The sequence below is a fragment of the Copidosoma floridanum genome, unplaced genomic scaffold (assembly GCF_036245765.1).
Source record: "Copidosoma floridanum isolate Cflo_tuat_1 unplaced genomic scaffold, Cflo_Japanese_pri ptg000032l, whole genome shotgun sequence".
NCBI lineage: Eukaryota > Metazoa > Arthropoda > Insecta > Hymenoptera > Encyrtidae > Copidosoma > Copidosoma floridanum.
Window position 1 is genome coordinate 6,705,188 of NW_028321909.1, and position 20,838 is coordinate 6,726,025.

The 20,838-nt window shown below is 41.6% G+C and overlaps 5 protein-coding genes across 6 annotated transcripts; 3 read left to right on the plus strand and 2 right to left on the minus strand.

The window, feature by feature from the left end:
- The first annotated feature begins 71 nt into the window (after positions 1 to 71).
- Positions 72 to 1,905, plus strand: LOC106645793 (radial spoke head 14 homolog). Its single transcript, XM_014361737.2, has 8 exons — positions 72 to 169; positions 253 to 388; positions 464 to 582; positions 648 to 859; positions 928 to 1,004; positions 1,073 to 1,300; positions 1,446 to 1,643; positions 1,756 to 1,905. The coding sequence occupies exons 1-8, from the start codon at positions 72 to 74 to the stop codon at positions 1,903 to 1,905; spliced, it is 1,218 nt and encodes a 405-aa protein (XP_014217223.2).
- Positions 1,906 to 5,434: 3,529 nt separating this feature from the next.
- LOC106646574 (leukocyte elastase inhibitor) lies at positions 5,435 to 9,848 on the plus strand. The gene is made up of 6 exons (XM_014362617.2): positions 5,435 to 5,623; positions 7,114 to 7,395; positions 7,470 to 7,802; positions 7,876 to 8,132; positions 8,219 to 8,348; positions 8,800 to 9,848. The coding sequence occupies exons 2-6, from the start codon at positions 7,156 to 7,158 to the stop codon at positions 9,406 to 9,408; spliced, it is 1,569 nt and encodes a 522-aa protein (XP_014218103.2). The 5' UTR covers positions 5,435 to 5,623; positions 7,114 to 7,155; the 3' UTR covers positions 9,409 to 9,848.
- LOC106646576 (uncharacterized) lies at positions 9,788 to 12,839 on the minus strand. Its single transcript, XM_014362618.2, has 10 exons — positions 12,568 to 12,839; positions 12,282 to 12,443; positions 12,030 to 12,194; positions 11,775 to 11,945; positions 11,577 to 11,685; positions 11,340 to 11,496; positions 11,117 to 11,249; positions 10,859 to 11,032; positions 10,372 to 10,773; positions 9,788 to 10,241 (listed from the first exon to the last, which is right to left on the minus strand). Exons 1-10 carry the CDS (start codon positions 12,656 to 12,658, stop codon positions 9,973 to 9,975), a joined length of 1,833 nt encoding a protein of 610 aa, XP_014218104.2. The 5' UTR covers positions 12,659 to 12,839; the 3' UTR covers positions 9,788 to 9,972.
- Positions 12,840 to 13,871: 1,032 nt separating this feature from the next.
- On the minus strand, positions 13,872 to 18,691 carry LOC106645801 (uncharacterized). 2 transcript variants are annotated; one of them, XM_014361748.2, is made up of 11 exons: positions 18,401 to 18,690; positions 18,051 to 18,330; positions 17,686 to 17,772; positions 17,507 to 17,581; positions 17,376 to 17,430; positions 17,222 to 17,300; positions 16,989 to 17,153; positions 16,706 to 16,903; positions 16,420 to 16,625; positions 14,240 to 16,332; positions 13,873 to 14,153 (listed from the first exon to the last, which is right to left on the minus strand). In XM_014361748.2, exons 2-11 carry the CDS (start codon positions 18,204 to 18,206, stop codon positions 14,085 to 14,087), a joined length of 3,183 nt encoding a protein of 1,060 aa, XP_014217234.2. In that variant the 5' UTR covers positions 18,207 to 18,330; positions 18,401 to 18,690; the 3' UTR covers positions 13,873 to 14,084. The 2 variants fall into 2 exon arrangements, with proteins under 2 accessions (XP_089453541.1, XP_014217234.2); XM_089597415.1 differs by lacking the exon at positions 17,686 to 17,772 and having other exon boundaries at positions 13,872 to 14,153; positions 18,401 to 18,691.
- LOC149373367 (uncharacterized) lies at positions 18,262 to 20,260 on the plus strand. The gene is made up of 3 exons (XM_089597416.1): positions 18,262 to 18,376; positions 19,431 to 19,905; positions 19,970 to 20,260. The coding sequence occupies exons 2-3, from the start codon at positions 19,486 to 19,488 to the stop codon at positions 20,186 to 20,188; spliced, it is 639 nt and encodes a 212-aa protein (XP_089453542.1). The 5' UTR covers positions 18,262 to 18,376; positions 19,431 to 19,485; the 3' UTR covers positions 20,189 to 20,260.
- The last annotated feature ends 578 nt before the right edge of the window (positions 20,261 to 20,838 follow it).

The following is a 20,838-nucleotide window of genomic DNA, read 5'->3' on the forward strand; positions in this document are numbered from 1 at the left end:
TACTTACCTTTAGAAATTCTCCAAAGTGACGGCAAAACCTGGTTATAGTCAATTTCCAAAGGTCAAGAAACATGTATCCCCATCCAAAGTTGAATAGCTTCCTTCAAACCTGCAATCCCGACTTGTCCACGAAGATCCTCGACCGAGTAGTCGAAAGAGGTTATGTACAGTAAAGTCTCTGTGAATGGCGTGTTTCTTCAAATATTCGAAAACGATACTTTCTTTTCGTTCCACAGCGTGCATCTACACCAGAACTTTGAAAACCGAGGCTACGAAATCGAAATTTCCATTGTCACGCTTACGCACAGCTCAGCCACAGTGTTTTGCTCCCGATGTCGACGTGACTCGCTCCAAGTGCGCGTTCGGCCCGTATGCATTGCCTCAGCTCGTGAGCCACTGTCACCCTTATCCTACGGGTAGTTTTTTTTTTTTTTTTTGTAAATTCAGGTGACTTTTTTTGTAGAAAAAAGAGCTTGAGAACTGCGATCCTTTGATCGTAAGACAAGCAGTGACTACCTTGGGAGATCTCCTGATCGACCCCGCAAAATCGATCGAAGCAATCGGCTTGGGTATCGTTGACGAGTGAGACTTGCAACAATAACACACATAAATTCCTCGTTTCAACGTTTAAGAGAAACATATTTCAGGTTATCGAGTTTTTTGGTGTCGAAAGATCCTTACTTGAGGGAGCGCGTCGCCATGATTTACTCAACAATAGCCAACCAAAACGCGGGAAGGACCGCGATCACGGAGAACTTTGACATCCTGTTGAACTTGCTGAAAGCCCTCGGCGACAAGTTCGCGGCTGTGCGACTGAAGGTAGCCCTGGCCGTGGAAATCCTGGCCCAGGTGCCAAACGGTAGGTCCGTTCATTTCCTCCAATCGATCTCACGTGCACTAACCTTCTTTTTATGATCATAAACACAGCTGCCGACCTCATGATCACTTGTGGCTTCCTGGAGGTCATCGTAAAGAGCTTGTGCGAGGAAAAGAAGGAAGTTTTGGTACGACTCGATTCGCATAAAGATGGTGTTAACCAGATGGAAAAAAAAAACAGTCCACGTGCTTGCAGATCGTTCACTTGGACACGCTGAGGTGGCTGACGCAAAGAGACGCAGCCAGGGCGATCGAGGACGGGCTCTTTGAAAAATTAGCGAGCCTGCTCGAAAATGTGGACGATGAGCGAGTTTTGCGCGGAGCGCTGATTTGCATGAAAAACCTGTGCGAGTGCCCCACCGGGAAACAAAGGGCAAACGACGCCGACCTCTTGAAGACCCTCAAGAGATACATCTACGACAAAGTGAAGTATTTTTTTTTTCTTTCTTGAGAGTTGTTTTACATGCGAACAAAACAAAACAAGAAAAAAAAAGTGAAAGGGCCAACGGGGGAAAAAAGTAGTGCGACGTGCAGGTATATGCTTGTATGGGTACGAATAAACATTGCAGCGGGAGCATCTGCTAGTGGAGGCCGTGCGCGTCGCCTCGTTTGTTACAATTACGACGAAGGGTAAGCTGCGAGCTCTCGAGCTGGAAATGATGAACAGGCTCCTCTATTTAGCGACGGGGAGGAAAAAAAAGGGCTGCCGGTGTTGCGGCGACCACGACAACGACGACGACGACATGCTGCTGCTCGCGATTTTAAAGGTGTGAGAGTTGCTTTGAAAAAATAAAAGTAGAGCAAAGAAGAATCTTTCACGGGAGGGATAAAAGTTATCGAGGGTTAACTTTTTCTTTTTTCTCTCCCCCCCCCTTGCAGACCGTGACCAACATCGCCGAGGCACCCGAGGCTCGTAAACAACTGTTCCAGGAGTACCAGGGACTCATAGAGAACCTAGACGTCGGAGAAAGTGAATTACTGCACAGGCACAGGCAAATACTCCTGGACGTCGTTCGCTGGCGGCCTTAATTTTACCTCCATAAAATGAAGATATCTCCGAACTGACAATAAAAAAAAAGCCCCCTCGAGCGCTAATTCCATTAACCCGAACTTTGACTCCTGGTTTTACCTAACGAGCTTGTTCGAAAGATCACGAGGATTAAACAGAGCCAAGACCAACAAATTTCTCGTCTGTACATGCACTACCTATATTATATAAGTACCCGTCCCCGTTATAATATGCATTTAATCTTGGCAGCAGTGCTCCCTCCCCGTTTGCCCCAAGCAACTTGAACGCATTGTAATTGGATAGCCTCAAATTAAGCTCGACAATTATTCCCGAAGATCGAGCCCGGGTCTTAAACTTGGATGATCAAACACTGCGAGCACCGAAAGTCCATTTTCCTCATACAATGTACAAACGCACCCTTTGATGGCGAAAAAAAAACCAAAATCTCAGAGAGAGGGATTCGCAAAGTCGCGGGGATAAGCAAATATTGACGTGGGCGTTTAGGCGGGTCTGGCGCGGGCGCGTGATATTGCCTTTAAATTTGCTTTTCTTTGAACGATTCGCGATACCATCCCACTGCTCGTACACAGCTCTGTATGCAGTATAAATATGTATATATATATACACCTTTACCGCTACTCTTCTTTGAAACTCCAGCGGCGAACAGCTATTTCGAAGCGGAAACTTTTCGGAGATAAAGCGGGAACGAGGGAGGGTGTACCCTTTTTCTTCTTTTTTTCTTTCTGCGCGGAAAAAAACTTATGGCTCTTTTTACCTCTTGTTTCATTTTCGTTTTCGCGATCCATCCTTTTTTCTTTCGTGGTTTTTGTTGGCCATACCGGAAGCGATTCTACTGTTTCGCGAAATTTAATTAGTTTGATTATATCCCGAGAAAACGTACATGGTATACGTGTCAAGGATGTGCCTATCATTTAAATATATATGAAAACGTGCAATTAGAGCGCGGCACGGAAAATTCATTCCCTTTGATCGAGAAACCAGACGTCGTACGTATGTATATGTACAAAAATACGTGTCAAGAGTCAGAGGGAGGTATATTCTCAAAGGGCGTGTTTGCCCGCAACAGCTATAGACGGAGCATAGGGACGTTGGGTTTTTGCGAGCTATACCTACCGTTGCTTTTTTTTCGGGGGGGTTGGAAAAATAAAGTAAGATATTTATAAGCAGCACCTGCACGTATACCTACTACAATGAATCGAAGGGGTGGTGACGCATCAATTTATACGCTCAGCTCTGACAGCTCGAGTGCCTTGTGGATGTGTGGGGAAAGGGAGGCATTCTTGATTAATCTAATTTGACGACATACATATACAAGAAGATGTATATTGTACATATATGTATACTGCCGTGGTTGGTGGTGTGCGGATAGTATAACTATACCATCGTAAGGCAGGAAACGTCGCGCATTACCGTGACAATCGATTGGACGTATGTATAATATATACCTCGTTAGGATCCGCCTATCCCCCCGGCTTGTGTCTTTGTATACACGTAAGTATATAATACGGCACCAGTTTCATTCATTACTCCTCTCCTCCTTGTACTAATTGTGGGCGTTTATTTGTTTTTTTTTATCTCTGGTGACTTTTTACTTTTTATTTCTACGCTCCATCCTTTGTCTCCTTTGCAAACACAATTAAGTACCAGACAAAGCTGTCTCGGAAGGCATCGGGTTAAAGAACACAACGTCATGATTACAAGAAAATCTGCAGAGGTGTGTGTACGCTTTTGTGCTTCGAAACAAAGGTAAACTAATTGTTTTTGAGGTATAAAATAAATTGCCCATCCTGCCCGTATACCCATACATAATATACAATAAGTACACGCATCCACTGTAAGTTATTGTATCGACGAGTGAGTTGTTGGAAAATCGTATTTTTGCGCTATCGCGCTCCTCGTCGAGATTAGAATTTTGACGAATGGCTTGTAAAGTTGAGTAGATGGGGCGTTTTTTCCACTGCACACGCAGCAATGGTATACATCATCGCGGAATATGTATGTTACATGTGTACATAATATTTATGCACTGTTGTGTATGTGGAAAGTCCCCCGAGGATGGGGAACTTCCCGATGATGCGGTGGTATTGCTATGTGTGCGTTTGATCGCTTGTATAATTTATACGTGAGCAGAGTAGTGTTTCCTTTTTTGATACCGTGTGTGCGCGTCTACGCCGGAAAAATCTGTTTTTCGCATTACAAATTTATGTATACCTATAATGCCTCACTCGTAGTCGAAAAGAGAGAAGGCTGGCTTTGACTAAAATGGAATTTCCTACTTTTGCAGTGCAAAGAGGCATAAACAAGCGTGACTTTTTTTTTTTTTTTTTTTTTTTCCACAAAAATTTTGTTGAAAGACGGTAAAAAGAATACATGTATCATATCCTCATTCCACGGGTGCGGGATGGAGGTAAAAAAAAATTTTTTAAAAATGTTTTTCGGAATTCAAAATTCGTTTGGTGTATAAATATTTTTAATTTTCAATTTGCATGAATCCGCGAGGAGCAGAGCTTGAATTATAAATAGAACTCGCCCTAATTTACTACGGCCAAGCGGAAGGAAATCGATGACCTCAAGAGACGTAGGAGACACCGTGACGCACGTTTTCAACTACTAATTAGCAGAAAACGGAGGATAATCAGTTGAAGTACAGTTACAAATGGCTCTTTGAATTTTCGTTGTTTGAGAATTAAAAATCAAAAGCCAAAGGACACACGAGGATGATAAAAATCGCAACTTCTGCGATACAAACCAAGGATAATCATGTCGAATAATGCAGAATTTACCCGATGTGTGTATTTGGCTAAAGCTACGATTACGAGATTGGGATTCAAAAGAAATTCACGAAAGATTGAAACAATATACAATAATGTTTTTGTCATTTCGCGATGATAAAGTTACTGCGTTGAAAAACATTTGCAGTAATCGTTCACAATTAACCAGTTGATTAACTAATTGAGTTGTTTTTCATCACTTAATCATTGCAGCGGTGAAAAAGTAAGAGGAACGCACGATAAATTGCGATACGGACATGGGCTCGAACAGACGGAGAATAAAAACAGGATATATAGTTTTATCAATTTGACATTCTTGTATATACAATACACACCTCGTGTGATTCACGAGCACTTACAGTGACAAACTTTATTTTTCCTTTTTTTTTTTTTTTTTTTTTTTTTAACAAAAAAAAGAGTAAAATTTTCGTAAAAATATCTTTATATAAGAGTATAAGAAAATGATTGGTTCTCACTCGACGGCACGTGCAAAGTGATAATCATGATGGACGATTTTATCGATGAACGGGATTCCATAAAATGTTCATTCGAAAAGGAAACGTAACGAAACGCTGCACCGATCTCTGATTTTGAACGATCAGATCGGTACGCCGACGAAGGCCGCGTACAGCGCTGCTGGCACCGTCACACCCACACGCGCACACATGAAAATTCGCGGAAGAGGGAGAGAGAGAGAGAGGAAACTGAGCGCGGTAAATACGATGCAGCCAAGCAACGGAGGAGACAGTGTCGCGCCAGAGTCAGCCTGACAGATCGGTAGTAAGTATAGCCGATCTCGCGCGCGCGTGTGTGGAAGATACGGCTCTTCCTTTTCTTTTGCGTCTGACGTACACGCACCGTTAGCTGGACACTTTACTTTTAATTGTTAACGTGATTTTTCTCGTCATAAAACGTATCATCATCATCGTTATCGGTTGGCAGTTCGGTAAGTGGTAAATAACACTCGCGGTTACACATACTTATAGACAACGGACGTCGGGTAACGATAAAAAAACATAAGCATCGTATAGCTCGCTCGTTCGCCTCGACCGTAACCTTGAGTTCCTTTTTTTTTCCTTACACTCGTCGTATTTTTTCCACGTCTCATCCGTTTTTTGGTCAGTAAGGTGTAGACAGACACATGATCGGTGAAAAAATTCCAATAATTCAGACACTAGCATGAATAAGCATTGCGTCTATATGTAGCGTTGATTACATAAACGAGACAGAGAGAGAGAGAGAGAGAGAGAGAGAGAGAGAGAGAGAGAGAGAGAGACAAAATAATATAAAAAACGAAAAGTGCGGGTCGGTATGAAAACGAGTAGGTAATCTGCCGACGGGTAAAGCGTTAATTTTTGTGCAACGACAGAGAACTATGTGCCTGTACAAAGGACATGCGGGTACATCGTCGTTTGATATAATTGTTTGATATTATAATTGTAACGAGCTTCGCGCGAACTCTTCGTTTATGAGGTATACACGTATACGGCAAACAGTGCAAATAAGTTAGCAGAGTCGAAATAACAACGCTCGTTACGCCATGCAAACGAGCTTCCCTGCCGTCAACCCTCCGGCCTCCGAGTGTATTATAATCTCGTTACGTGTACGCGCGACAAAGTCTCCCTTATCGCGCTTTGTTTTTTTTGTTGTTTTTTTTCGTGCAGTCATTCGACTTGTCGACCCGCAGTTGGATCGATCGAGTTATGCCGTCGCTTCCGTGTACACAATAAATCAGAGAGAAAAACGAATCAAGTATACCCGAATAATTTACAACGAATAATGACGATTGGCCGTTGGAGCTTAGTTTTGTTTTAAATCTACTTACTTACTCGCGTGTAAATTTCGCTCCCGACGAACAAAAACAGCGATGACTGGCACTCACACGCGCTGCGGAGTGAAAAAAAAAAAAAAAAAGAAAAAAAAGAAGAGGGGAACCTTGAATAAAAATTATATTCCGATTGTTCGGGGTTTCCCTCTCTCTATTTTTCTGCTTTCATTTCCCTGTACCCGCGAGTCCAAACACGCGCGCGGGTCGGGCATTAAATTTCAAAGAATCGGTCGGCATGTAAATTTAATTGTCCGATCTGAAGCGGCTGAACGAAAATGGGCGTGTGGGACGTGCCGGACAGCTGCTCTTTTATTTTTTTTTAGCCACGCGCGCGCTTTATATTATACACAATGAATTTCACGTGCTTACTATCATCGCTGCTATTCGCACACCATTTTTTATTTTTTTTCATCAACATCAAGCGCGACATTTGCTTGAATTATAAATAACACGTGTCATTTTGTACACAGGCGTATACAGGGCGTAGAAGTGACCATTTTGGGACAATAACGAGTGAAAAAGAAGCGTCGAAGCGCGACTCGTCGGAGCTTGATATTTTGGACAGACATAATATGTATGTTTTATATGCCGTTAACTATATGTTCCAGGGTTGACGGTGCACGGAATTGTCAATCACAACAGTGTAGGCCATGAGGTGGACGGGGTTGCTGCTCGCGCTGGTAGTCGCGGTGGGGCTCAGCGAGTGCAGGGCCGACATCGTCTGGCCGGACGAGTACGAGAAGCTCAAGCGCGTGGGAGCGCGTAAGCCCGGCAAACTCCAGGGCATGAAGCTCGCGTACAACGAGAGCGCGCAGAGACAGATACCGGCAGCCGCTCGGCCAACCGGCACGCTCTTCGACACCTTCCTCCCGCTCAAGTGGAGGGACCACGTGAGTGGAATATATTATACCCTTGCGTGTCCCGAGGGGTATTGGGTGATTTTATATCTGGTTGTCGCGTGCAGGTGCTGAATCTGATATCGCGAGGTGTGGCCAAGTTCACGCTCGACATGGACGGCGCGATCGAGCGCACGAGTCCGGGCGGTGAGCTCGGCGGGAACCTCGTCTTCTCGCCGATCAGCTTGACGGTGACGCTGGCCATGATACTATTGGCGTCGAGCGGCCAAACTTTCCAGGAGGTCGTTAAGATCCTGGGGCTTGAATCCGGCGTCGACATAACTCATCACTCGGAGATCGTCCACCAGATGTTCGGGCTGCTGCTTCAGGAGTCCGACAGGGGTCATTTGCTCAACACCGCCGCGCCAGAGTGCAAGTTTGCCTTTGGCGTATTCGTCAATGTAAGAGAGTGTACACGATTATATACCCGTTGGTGCATGGTTCTCAATGGTGTACGCGTGGGTTTGGTTGTAGAACGGCTACCCGGTTCGCGAGCAGTTCAAAGCGGTGAGCCAGAAGATCTACAAGAGCGAGATCATGAACGTTGACTTTGCGCGTCGGGGCAGAGAGGCCCAGGTGATGATCAACCAGTGGGTGAGCAACAAGACGTTGGGCAATATCAGGGAAATCTTGAACGACCAGCCAAGTCCGTCGACTGCGGTCATCATTCTGTCGGCCCTGTACTTCAAGGGCGAGTGGAACCAGCACTTTATGAATCCAGGCACCAAAAGGTCCGATACTGTCCTTACTCCGACACTGGTTCTCATGTACTTTTTGTATGTTTTCACGTCACTCGACGATTCTCTCTTGTGCTTAGGAAACCTTTCGCCGTCTCGAAGAACGAAGTCATACAGATCGACATGATGTTCAACGTCGGGGAGTTTCCGTACTACGAGAACAGGAATCTCGATCTAAAAATCGTCGGACTTCCCTACAAAGGCTTGGAGGTAAGTGTTGTTTATTCTCAATTGCCTATGTATACTGATTGTTAGCACATCAAGGGTTTTCCGCTCGATTTTTTTTTTTTTTTTTTTTTTTTTTTTTTTTTTTTTTTATTAATAATCACGTAAGAGATAACGCGTGGTGTGTAGTAAAGATAAAACGCGAATCGAAAAATTTACGCAGTTGTCTCGTCATAATTATCAGCTATCGTTGAAACGCGTTGTACATGACGCTCGGGAGTAGCGCTAATGACTTTATGCGAATTAAAAACGATCTGAATGCTACAACTGCTGTTGTTTGTCGTTACATGTTGAAAAAAAAGTGTTTTTTCTTTTAATCACCAACAGCGTGGGGCGAGCAAAAATTGGTTTTTAACTTTACTCATATAACGGGAAGAATGATGCATCGTTACAATTAAAAAAAATAATAACAATATCGACTTACCAACGAGCGTAGGTGATGATGTACGCGATACTCCCGATAAACAGCACGACGTCGCTGAAACAGTTGAAGAGCCGGTTGTCACCCGAAGTGCTGAACAGCCTGATCGAAAACACGACGGCAAAGCAGTGCATCGTGGGCTTCCCGAAGATGAAGCTGTCCAACAGCCTAGAGTTGCAAAGCGCTCTCCGCTCGCTCGGCCTCAACTCGCTCTTCGACCCGGCCACCGCGGACTTGAGTGTCCTGTCGCAGGGCGTCAAAGGTGACAATCAACAGCAGCGGCCACGAGCCAAGCGCCAGCAGCAGCGGCCGATCGACGAGGAGTTCGTCCGGTTCCTCGACTCGGCGAACCTCCCCAACTTTGGCGTTGACGAGCTGAGGAACAGCGCCGGCCTGCGCAACCCGCACTTGTACGCCGACGAGGTTTTCCACAAGGTCGAGATGACGATCGACGAGACGGGTACGGAGGCAGCTGCTGCGACCTCGGTTATTCTCAACCGGTCCATCGACAGCAAGAGGTTCATCGCGGACAGGCCTTTCTTGTTCTTCATACGCCACGATCCGACCAAGACCATATGGTTCTGGGGCAACATTCTGAGGCCTGATTATCCCACCACCACGTGATCGGTGACTGAATTTTCCCTTTTGCATTTAGCGCGACGAGACTGCGGTGCATTTTTTTTCTCCTCATATTCTTTTGTACATTTGTTACTTTTGTTTTTTATGCAAGGTCTATATTATTGAGCGTCTCTGTGTGGATGTGTGTGCGGAATGGTTTTGCAATCACTGAATTAGAGCTGGAAACTCGACTAATTCGAGGCAACTCTGCCACAAGTCGCGAGATAAGACACTAGAATTATTTTAGATTGGAAAAGAACCGAGTAGTTTCTTATCGTTTTCAAAATGATGAAACTATGTAGAAAAATGTCGGTGTTTTGTTGTATTGGTCATTTACCAATGTGGAACATTGTACTCTCAAATATTCATAAATTATTAAGACTAATTCAGTTACATGGTGATTTGATTCTTTATTTAATAAATAAAACCAATGACTTTCAAAGATATATTTTGTACTTGTTGATTGTAGAAAAATTAAAAATTAACGTTTTACTTTTGAAAATAAGCCCAATAGTTTTTTACTGGCTCACGATGACGTTGTATTTAGCAGCCGCAAAGAAAATTAAAAATTTAGCATTTTTCATCGTCGTCGGATGGCCTTGCCAAGCTGAAATCTAGCGTTTCGACGGAAGTAAGAAAACCAACGGTGCAGTCCTCGGAATATGCCGACCCATCGGAACTTCTCGTGTAAAACTTTCGCCTACGATAAATAACGAAAGCCACAAACGCAATCATTGCAAAGCCCGTCAAAATACCGATGACTATCCCAATAGTTCCAGAGAGATTCAGGGCTGTGGATTTTTCGAGCTGTCTGGCGTCTTCTATCAACAGATGAGCTTCTAAAATGTTTATCGTAAAATTATTCACTTTAACAGAACAACATTTTCAGAATTTTATTTTCCAAAGAATTCAATTCAAAGTGAAACGCGTATATATGCGCCGTACGCGAGTGTGTACGAAAACATTTACCTGTGCGCATTGGAGCGTCATCGATTGAATACGCAGTAGTTTCTGGCATGAGTGGGACGAACGGAGTTTCCACGTTCATTGTTGTCGTCGATGGTAAAACTGTGGGTGCCCACGTTTGTTTTTTGCTGGTTACCTTTGTTTCGGCGGTCGTTTCGATTTTCGTTGTTACCTCTGTTATTGCACGCGTCGTGGCAGTTGTTGTCGACGCAACAGTGGACACGGTCGTTCTTTCAGATTTTGTCGTTACGCTATAAGGACTCGTCGTTATCGTCGTCGCTGCAATAGTCGAAGCATTTTTACTTTGTTTTTCCGTCGAAGGAGGTACAGACGAGGAAACAGTTGTACTTTTCGTCAGTGAAACGACGCTTGTAGGCAACATAATTTCGGGTTGATCCGTTACTTCTTAAATCATAACGAGATATTTCGTTGCTGTTGATAGTATCGATTGAAAGATAAAAACGAAAAAAAAAATATATATATATATTACCATAGATGCAGTACTCTGAGTAATCTGGGCAACACGACGAAGTGTCGGCACAATCCAGAGTGCACTGACACGCGTCTGGGCTCGTGTAGAGCTCCGAGCTCGGAGTCGTCTCTGTCAAAGTATTGACGCATCGATCCCGACAGCTCTGCATTGCATTAAACACTTCGACTTCGTCTATAAATCAGATACGACTCGATGAGAATCTAAATGAATTTTTAACGAACGACAAATTTAACGTATGCATGAGTTAATTATTACCGCCATCGGGTGCGGGGGTCGTATTGTTGAGGATGGCAGTTTTCACGACACACTCGTCCCCCTGCAAAATGGCTAGGTCGTCTATTGCAATGTCGCTAACGTAGCTCGTGCCCCGCACTCCTTCGATTATCAGCTGGTTATTGAAATCAAATAAAAATGCTATAACTCAGAAAATACTATAGGAATTAAAAAATTTTTTTTAAAAACCCGCGGAATATCTCACTTGAAAACTGTTGTTAACAGTCGGCAAATCAAACAAGCCGCGGTGCCACTGATTGCCTTGGTTTCCGTTTTTCGACCACACGAGTTTCGGCGTCTTTTCCGTTTCCGGCTTAAAATATACATTTAAAGTCCCAATGGTCGCGCCGTACATGTGATACCTGCACTCGATGAATAGTTCAATTGAAACAAAAAATAATTTTCCTTCACCTTACAAATCTCGTTTATATTTAATAATCACCAAAAGGAAAAACACCCCGAGTCGGTAAGATTGGCGTTGTATAGGGGAGATAGGATCCTGGCCGTGTCGTTGGCTAATCTACCCGTCGCCTCGATGTACAGGTAATATCCTAGATTCGTGTATTGACAGTTGTTTCAACATCGATACATTATTAAAGTCGCGAAGTGATGCAAAAATGCGCCTAAGTTAGAGAAATACCGTCGTTTCCGGCACCCAGAGTGTGATCGTGCGTCGGGCCCGTGCCTATGTGAGCGCTCGGAGTGTCGAAGCGATGCTTTATCCAGTCAAAGTCGTGCTTCGGGTCCTGTTCCCACCAGCAGAGCCCTTCTTTCTCGAAATCACAGGAAGTCGGCGCGATTGCGTTAGAATCTACCCTCATAAAAATAAACGATTGACTACATACGTATGGTAAAGAAAAAAAATGGCCCTTTGAGATGGTAAATATATACTGACCACGACAGTAGGGCGTCGTGCCGTTCCACTGTCGCCCGTCGCAGTAAATTTCGGCGTTGCCCACGAGCACGTAGCCCGGCTCGCAAAAGTACATGAGGATGGCACCGTGATACTTCTCGCCGACGACCGCGTGCTGCGGTACCGGAGCTGCTGAACACCGCGTACCTACAAGCAAACATCCCCATTACACGAACATATAATACTACTGTTTCACTGACACGCAAGGTGCCTGCGTATATATTATGTACTCACTGACGCAGATGGGCGTGGGCGTGTCCCAGGAGCCGCGGATGCAGGTCGAGTACTTGTTGCCGACGAGCTCGTAGCCAGAGAAGCAGCTGTACCTGATGATCCTGCCCCGACCTCGAGCTCTGATCCTTCCGTTCTTCAGTCCTCCTGGCGTCGGGCAGTCGGCTGAGCAAACGTGTTAGATACATACAAAGATAGATGGTTCGTTAAATTCGCACGAGAAGCATATACACAAGCCGATCGTCAAGATCGGCAAAAAAAAAAAAAAAAAAAAAAAATGATAACGTACAGGTGTTTCTCACACTAGACGCGCACTGGACGAGGCAAACGAAGATCAGCACCAGCTGGACGCTGACGCAGCGCCTCATGGTCAAGTTCATTGTTCGAGGCGGCTAGTGTTCCTGACCGAGAGGTAATGGACCATAATGCGCGCACGGTTTTTATGCTGGTACAACTATATTACGATCGCGAGTGGATAGAAAAATCGGCACGCGTATGTAAAACGTAGCATTGGTATTATCGTTGCATAATAACTTGGTTGTAATTAAATTTAAGGCGCGAGCCAGGAAGCATCGCGCTCGCTCCGAAACTAATCGTCGCGTCCAGTCGACTGGCGCGCAAAGCGTCCATTTCGGGGAGAGCCGGAGACGCAGCTTCCGCTGATGGGCTGCCATTATGACTGCGCCACGGCTGCCATCGCCTGCGATTTCTATTTATCTGCTTCCGCTTTGTTTCTTATCTCTCTCTCCTTTTCTCTTTGGTCAACTCTGGTGGGCCGTTTTGACGCTGTCAGTGTTTACACGCGTTGGCCCACCGCCGATTCCCTGATGCTACAGTCGTTATCGCTGTTCCTTTCATACGCACTAAAGTATACACCTACCCCTTGGGTTCTCGTGGACAGGAGATAATGAGTAGCGCACGACGTTGACGAGCGATGACTTTACAAACAAAACCTTTGGGGCTTCGTTATTTTTACGGATATATACGCGATTCTACTACGATCTCGAGGGTTTTCGAATTCGAGAGTGTGGGATCATACTGAGAATAGACGAGTTGATTACTTTCTTTTCTATTTTTTTTTTTTTTCGTTTATTATACACATTGAATTTTTGTATGGCGGATATTCCTTGATATCAAATAATTTGATTGGATTCGTTTACGTGATATTACAAATTTTCGTTAACTGAATCGTCTACAAATGATAAACATATAACACAGAGCCATTAAGAATAAACAGCTATAGGTTGCTCATCGTCAACATCATCATGTGAGAGTTTCCTGCGCGTTTCATGCGACCTCGAGAACTGCTCCGATAGCGGAGGACGGACAGTTATTTTAGCTCTTCTGGTGCTCGCTTAATGTGGACTCCACGATATCCTCCGACAAATGCCCGTTTTATCGGTTATGCGTTTACAAATTAAGACACTTCAAATGAAACAATATTGAACAATGTCTTGTCGATCGTACGAGTCAATGGAAAACAATAATTTTGTCGCGGTCGATGAATTTTCGATAAGCATCAAGTTCATTGACGTTATTAAATACATTATTTTCTAAATTAAAAAAAAAAAAAAAATATTTTTCATTTACTCGTAATAACAGATACAGCATTACATCATGTTATGAATGCAAAATTTGTACCCGCTACTACAACAAAATAATATTAAATAATAACAAAAAATTAATTACTTTGAAGCGATACGATAACAAACAATACCAATAATGGTATTTAACTACCTACTTTGTACAATACAATGATTAAGAATTGCTTGGACCATTTACATACACGGATGTAGGTATGTAGTCTCAAGATCTATTCTGATGTAGAACACGATGATTCATTTGTTGTAAATATGCGTTATTTACACTGTGAGGCTGGAAAATGATTCAATCATCAAAATACAATTTATTAAATACATCATTATAAAAGGTGATGTATACAAAAATAGTTTTTATCATACCTCATTATTAACATAATAACCTAGAGGCTGACAGCCAACACGCTGAGAATTTTGCGACAATTGCTTCTGAACAAGCATTTCTTGTTCAATATAATTTTGACTTCTGGCAACAGGGTGCATTGGCATACTCTGATTATTGATTAAAATTTGATGACTTGGCATGCCGCTCACGACAAAATGATTTCTGTTTGATATCGAATCCTGATTGTCCAAGTCCAATAGTCTCTCTACGTTTGAAGAAATTTGTTTGTTGATAACATGATTATTATTATTACTGTACTCAAACTCAGGATTGATGATTGTTCCTTGCTCGTAATACCGGAGTGAAGGAATCGACGCGGCATAACGTGCCTGATTGGATACATTTTCAGAGTACACAGGCTTTGTCATGATTGCATACTGCTGACTCGGATTAGACACTTTGCGCGCACAATCGTTTTCATGCATTCGATAAACTGGTCGTCTCTGAGGTACATTGTTATCTCCGACAGCAATGAACTTCACTGCCTGCTGTGGATTTTTATGCTGTACAGGTGCACATGTGCTCTGACTGTCATATACTTGGTAATCATTGACTGGATAAACAATACTGTTTGCTTCTTCCATAGGATGATTATTGTTGGAAGTTATAATATTGAATCCATTCTGAGAGGAGAGATACTGTGTCTCATTAGAGTTTACATAGTTATGAGAGCAACAACTACAGTTAGTAGAATGCATTGGGATATTGAAAAATTGTGGGGTCGCTACTTTTGTGAAAGATGAGCATAACTGACTGTTGAAAGTGTTATTGGCAGAGTCGTACTGCTGTTCTTGAGGGTTTGAATACAAATTGTGGCGCTCATTTTGAGAGAAATAAATATTCTCCCCGTTTCTTTGAGAACAACTTTGACTTTGGCTCGAAAGGAGGGTCAAACGATTGGTTCTTTCTTGAATATCGCCAAAACTAATCATTCTCAACATGCAGTTATTTTCTGGCATAGAATCACCCTGTGAAGATTGGCACATTGGAAAGCTAAGATTACTGAGTTCGGAATACTCTTTTGATAAACGATATTGATGAAAATCTTGTCTGTTGTCCATACAGTTATTTCTCTGATCAATAGCGGATACACAAAAATTATTTTGAGGCAATACAAAGTGATTGCCAACATGATTTTTCGATTCAAACAAGAGTCTTTTGGGTGATTCAGGGGCAACGGCGTTTCTTGAAATCTTTTTACTCTGCCCAGCTGCTAGTGGTAAATCTATTCTCATCGGTTGGCTGTACTTGACATTTGTAGGAACAAAGCTTGATTTTACAGCCTTTAACATTTGACTCTTCTCAAATTCACTCTTATAGTTACAAGTATGTTGACTCACACTTTTGCTACCAATCCTAAAGTCTAATCCTGACGTTTGAGCATTGGTTTTACCAAGATTTGGACCATTTCCAACCTTTTCTTTCTCTACGTAATCCCCTTGAGATCGATTTTTTCTCAAAATGGTTGGAACATGTTTTGTGCTCTTACGATTCAAATAAGTTTTAGCAACCCCGTCATTTGTTATGAATAATTTGTCATTGTTCAGATAATGAGTATTTATTTTGACTTTATTACCTTCCAAAGGAACACTCTCTTGTTTTGTACGAGCGTTATTTTGACTTACATCATTCAAATAGCGGGCAACCAGTTCTTGACGATTTTTGTCAACAGAGTCTATTTTTAATTTAATATTTACACTTGTCGGATCTACGTTTGCTCTTGTCGATAAAGGCATTGTCCTTTCACTTTGTAAACTTTTTTCTGCTGAGGAGAAGAGTTTTTTGTTGGAAAAACTGTTGTCAACAGCATCCACAGCCGCTAATAAATCGAGATCATCAAAATCATTGGATGAAAAATCATTGGATGAATAATTGTCCGGATTCCAGGCGACACTTTTTATTGTGGACCGAATGTTATTCCTGATAGCTCTAGGGATTGCTGAATCAGGTTCTATCATTATTTCTGAATCATTCGGAGTAGATGTCCCTGCTGCATTTTGCTTTTCCAAAAATTCTTTAAGGGAATTGGCATAGGTGGATTTCAAGGCTGCTTTAGCACTTTCTAACGGATCTGTGCGCATAAATTGTCATCATTTATTTAAATAATAGCTTATAGATGATAATCTTGGAAATACTGCACAACTGTATATTTTCTTACCTCTGACATTTCTGAAAATGTTGCTGAATTTACCAAATTTTTCATCCGCTATCGTTTTGCATGTTTGCATATAACACCTAATCGTTTGCTGGTTCATAGGATTAATACCGTTATATTTTTTGTAAGACCTATCTGCTTCTTGTTTTTGACGTGAGAGATCAGTGAAATATATAACACTTTTTGGCGTTGATTGTTTCATGGAATGTCTAAAAAGAAAGCAAATTAGAAAATGTGTTAACATGATTCAGCAGTTAAATTAATTTAAAAAAATGTATATTTATATTACGGAAACGGTGCATCATTATTATGCCTTAAATGATGAGAGTGTTCAGAATTTGCATAATGCTTGCCAGCTTCAAATAATCTTTTTTTATATTTTTCGTCGTTGTTTAACTGCTCTCTTACAGGGGGCTGATCTATTCGAGGAGGCTTCAATGCTTGTACTCTATTTGTAGCTGGTTTCTTTAAATTCTGATTTTTAATACTGTAACAAAGCAACTTGGTCAAATAAAGAGTTCGCATGGTATTAAATTTTTTTTTTACTATTAGATTTATCTAACAAGCATTACGTTTTAGCTTTGCTTAATATAGGACTAAATTTGTCCTCTCTTCCAGAAGACAATAAACAATCAATACTCGGACTATTATCTGAAGATTTTTTCAATACTTTTGCTACCTCTAATTGTATTTCTAAATCAGTATCTTCATTTGATGGTTCTGCAGGGGGTGCCGGCCTATAATAGTAATAATATTCATACAGTCATGAATAAAAATACTTCAATTAACAATCAAATGAATTTACCAACGACTTCCACTTTGCAGAAGTTGCAAAATATCATTGTTTAATATGGCATTCTTCACTTTATTTTGATCTTCAAATGCTTAAAAATGGTAAAATAATTTTTTGCTGCTGTAAACATTTAGAACAAGTAACTTATTTTATTTGATAAACTTACAACGTGATACCTCCTTTCCCTTGACACCCGATAGAAAAAATCCCCTTCTTTGCAACTGTACAAAAAATTATTAAACAGGAAATTAAATTAATTATCAGGTAAGTAATTGTAAGTGGCTGGTCAACACTCACAGGTTGTGGCATTGCTCGCTTGTGCTTAATTTCTGGTTCACTTAGTAGCAATTTAGGACACTGAGTTGCATCTACCTGCAAAGTTTTCGTAAATGGTGAAATATTTCACAAATGTACATGTCAAGTCTATATGTATCTATATGTATATATATATATGTATATATTCAAGTTATTCTTACAACTGCTTTTCTATGCGCTGCAAACTTATTAAGATTTCTCATAAAGGTAGTAGTCTTTGGTTTCTTTAGATCATAAGACTTGGTCCGCTGTAACGTTAACAGCGAATTTAATGGGGACTGTAGATAAAATTAGCAAAACAGCAATTATAACCTTAAGTACTTAGGACGAAAAAATAAAAGTTTCAAATGAGGTATAGCGCAGTAGATTAAATATATGCCCACACTCGTTGAAACTGAATCTAAAGATCCAGTAAGTAAAGCATGGATGAGAGAGTAGAAAAGAAAGCTAGAGGATCGAGACCATGATGGTGTAGAAGTGAATCAAGTCCAGGCAAAGTGAAGGTAAACAAAAAGGGCGCACTCACCAGATTACGCTTTGCAGCAAGTGACTTGCGTTTGATCTCCTCGAGAGGGTCTTTCTTTCGCTTGGTAGCCTTGGTAGACAAGGCGTCTCCGTTCTCTTGTGACTGGTCCAATTGATCCGAGTCGCTACTGCTGGTCCACAGATGGTTTTCCATCATTGCAAAAATTATCTATACGCCAGAGGGTATACACCTCACAGAGAACAATTACATACAACACCACGACGACACGTACAAATGGCAACAATACGACACACGTGCACAATCCACTACAACTCGATTGCTGGGAGGGCCCAAATTTCACGTAAACACAGGAAGGATTCAAGTAGGTAACGTAACGTAATTTCACTTACTTAAATACACGAAACGCGAGACACCTCAGGGAAGATGGACGTCGACCTGTTAAGTTGCTGAAGGATTAAAAGGAGCAAGAGACTGAATCCTCCAGCTGATGGACACGCGGATGCTGTCATCGTTGCACCAGACACAAGCTCCGCACGTTGACAAGAAGCAACACGAATTTCGTTTTTTCTTGTTTTTCTTTCCTTTTTTTTTTTTTATCGGAAAGTAACGATTTTCAGATCAGGTTTTCGCGCACGTTGGTGCAGCTACAGAGCGCAAAAACTGGCTTGCAGACATCACAACGTGCACGTTTGTTGCTGATGGCCGGCCATCATGACCGGCCGGGAAGTACCGAGTCGTTTATAGCTTTGATGCAACGATCATGGAAAGTCCACCACACGAGTGTTACGGTGTTTTGTTTATCCTCTTCGTGGTTTCATGTTCGTGTTTATTGATGGAATTGATCTCGTTGATGAGATATTAATATTAGTTTTTTCGCGGACGCAGACACTCATCAACGGGGTAGCGGTGGCGCAGGTTAAGCTTGTTTACATTTTCGTGTGTGTGTGTATGTATACACGTATTTAAGCGCCATATTGACTTGTGAATTTTTTTTTTTTCTTAATCTTTAAAAAATTGTTTCGATTTAAATTAAACTTTGATTAATAAAATCGATTATATTTAGCATGCGGACACATTTTATTGAAAATTCTCAAGTGGTGTGTCACGTGGTGCCGTAGGTCTCGTAGCGTAGCGATAGTACCGACTTCAGGTGGCGCCGTTTGCGCCGTCTGCTGTGCAGATACTGCAGATTTCTACGTATGCGGGGGTCTTGTCTTTTCCGGCCTTTCAGGCGCTTACAACTATATTTACTCACATCATTTTTATCAGAGATTAAATTGATTTTTGATTGTTTACTCGTGTTTACTTCAACAGTACATCGAATCGTACTGACTAAATTTAACATATTAGCCATACAAAGTTTTTAATTTCGAATAAAATCACTGATAAACGAGTGTATACCGTTGCGTCGTTTTTCAGGGTTGACGCAGCACAGTGCAATATTAGTAAACAGTGACAGCTGTGTATTTTTAATATGGAAATTTCGTTATTTGACTTAAACGTGGAAAACGCGTCTGGTTCTAACGACTGCGATATTTTTGGCAAGCCTCCGGTTATCCAATCGATACCTGCAGCAGACCCCAAAACCACTCCAGAAGAAAAAGAAAATGATGGAACGGATGTGGAGGGGCCAGTGTTAATCGATTCTTGTACTGCAAAGTCCACACCGTCATCAGAAGTTTTAACGAATATGGCAAAAGAAGCTGTATCGAATAATGATGAGGAAATCTATGATAACTTGGATCATCGCAATGTTGTTGCTAATGAGACAAGTACGATAGGAAAAGGTAACAACGATGCGGCGTCTTCGTTTTTCGAAACATTGGATGAGAGTGGAGATTTTGAATCAACGAGTCATTTATTTGTCGATTCAGAGCCGGTTCACTTTTCAAAGGTAAGCATGTCTTAATTTCATTCTACGTGGTTATAAAATAACATGTCAATTTATTGTTTCTCAGCCTCCAAGGCGATCATACAACAACAAACGTAAAGAGGTTTCTTTTGATCTAAACGAGGAGTACAACGATGAGAGCGACGATGGCGAAAAAAAGAAGAAAAAGAAGAAAAATAAGAAGGATGCAATGACTAAGGCGGAGAAAAGGCAAATGAAGCAGTGGATCGAGACTATGAATAGAACTTACGACGAAATCGAGAATTTCGTTCTGTTAGTGGAATAAAATTTTATATTTTATTTTACATAAAGTATCGCAACATAAGAAAATAGCCTAGCAAGCCCTTTGATAACTCAAAGTACGTAGAAAAAATATTGTCTTTTAATTTATTGTCAATGTTAATATTTAAGTAAATGTTTTGTATAACATTTTAAAACAAATCCTCCTATGTGGTCCTGTGTAAGTACTTCTGCACTTTACACCAAATTGAATGTTAATGTTTGATCATATTAACAATCAATAGTGATTACTTCAACACCAGTGTAATGTCAATACACATAAAATTTTAATAAAGTGACTAAGAATGAAATTCTTTCAAATTTTCTTCTTTCTATGCTGGAATTCTTCTTTATACTGCTGATCCTAATAGAAATGTCTCGAAAGTTTTCCAAGAGTTTGAATCCACGCTCGGAGATGTCGATTGCTGCTAATTACGAAAAACTCGGAAAATAATTCGTTAGAAAGAGAGTCTATTCAACTTGCCCATACTCAAGATTAATACGCCACCAGGTGCATCTTCAACTTTTCGAAGAATCGACTTTGACGACTGCAGTACTCGTCAAACTTTTTTCAGCTATAGCCTTTTCCATACCTCATTGTTACAATCATTATTGTTTCTCCGAGCTTAGGCTTGAAAAACAAACGAACACAGAGTA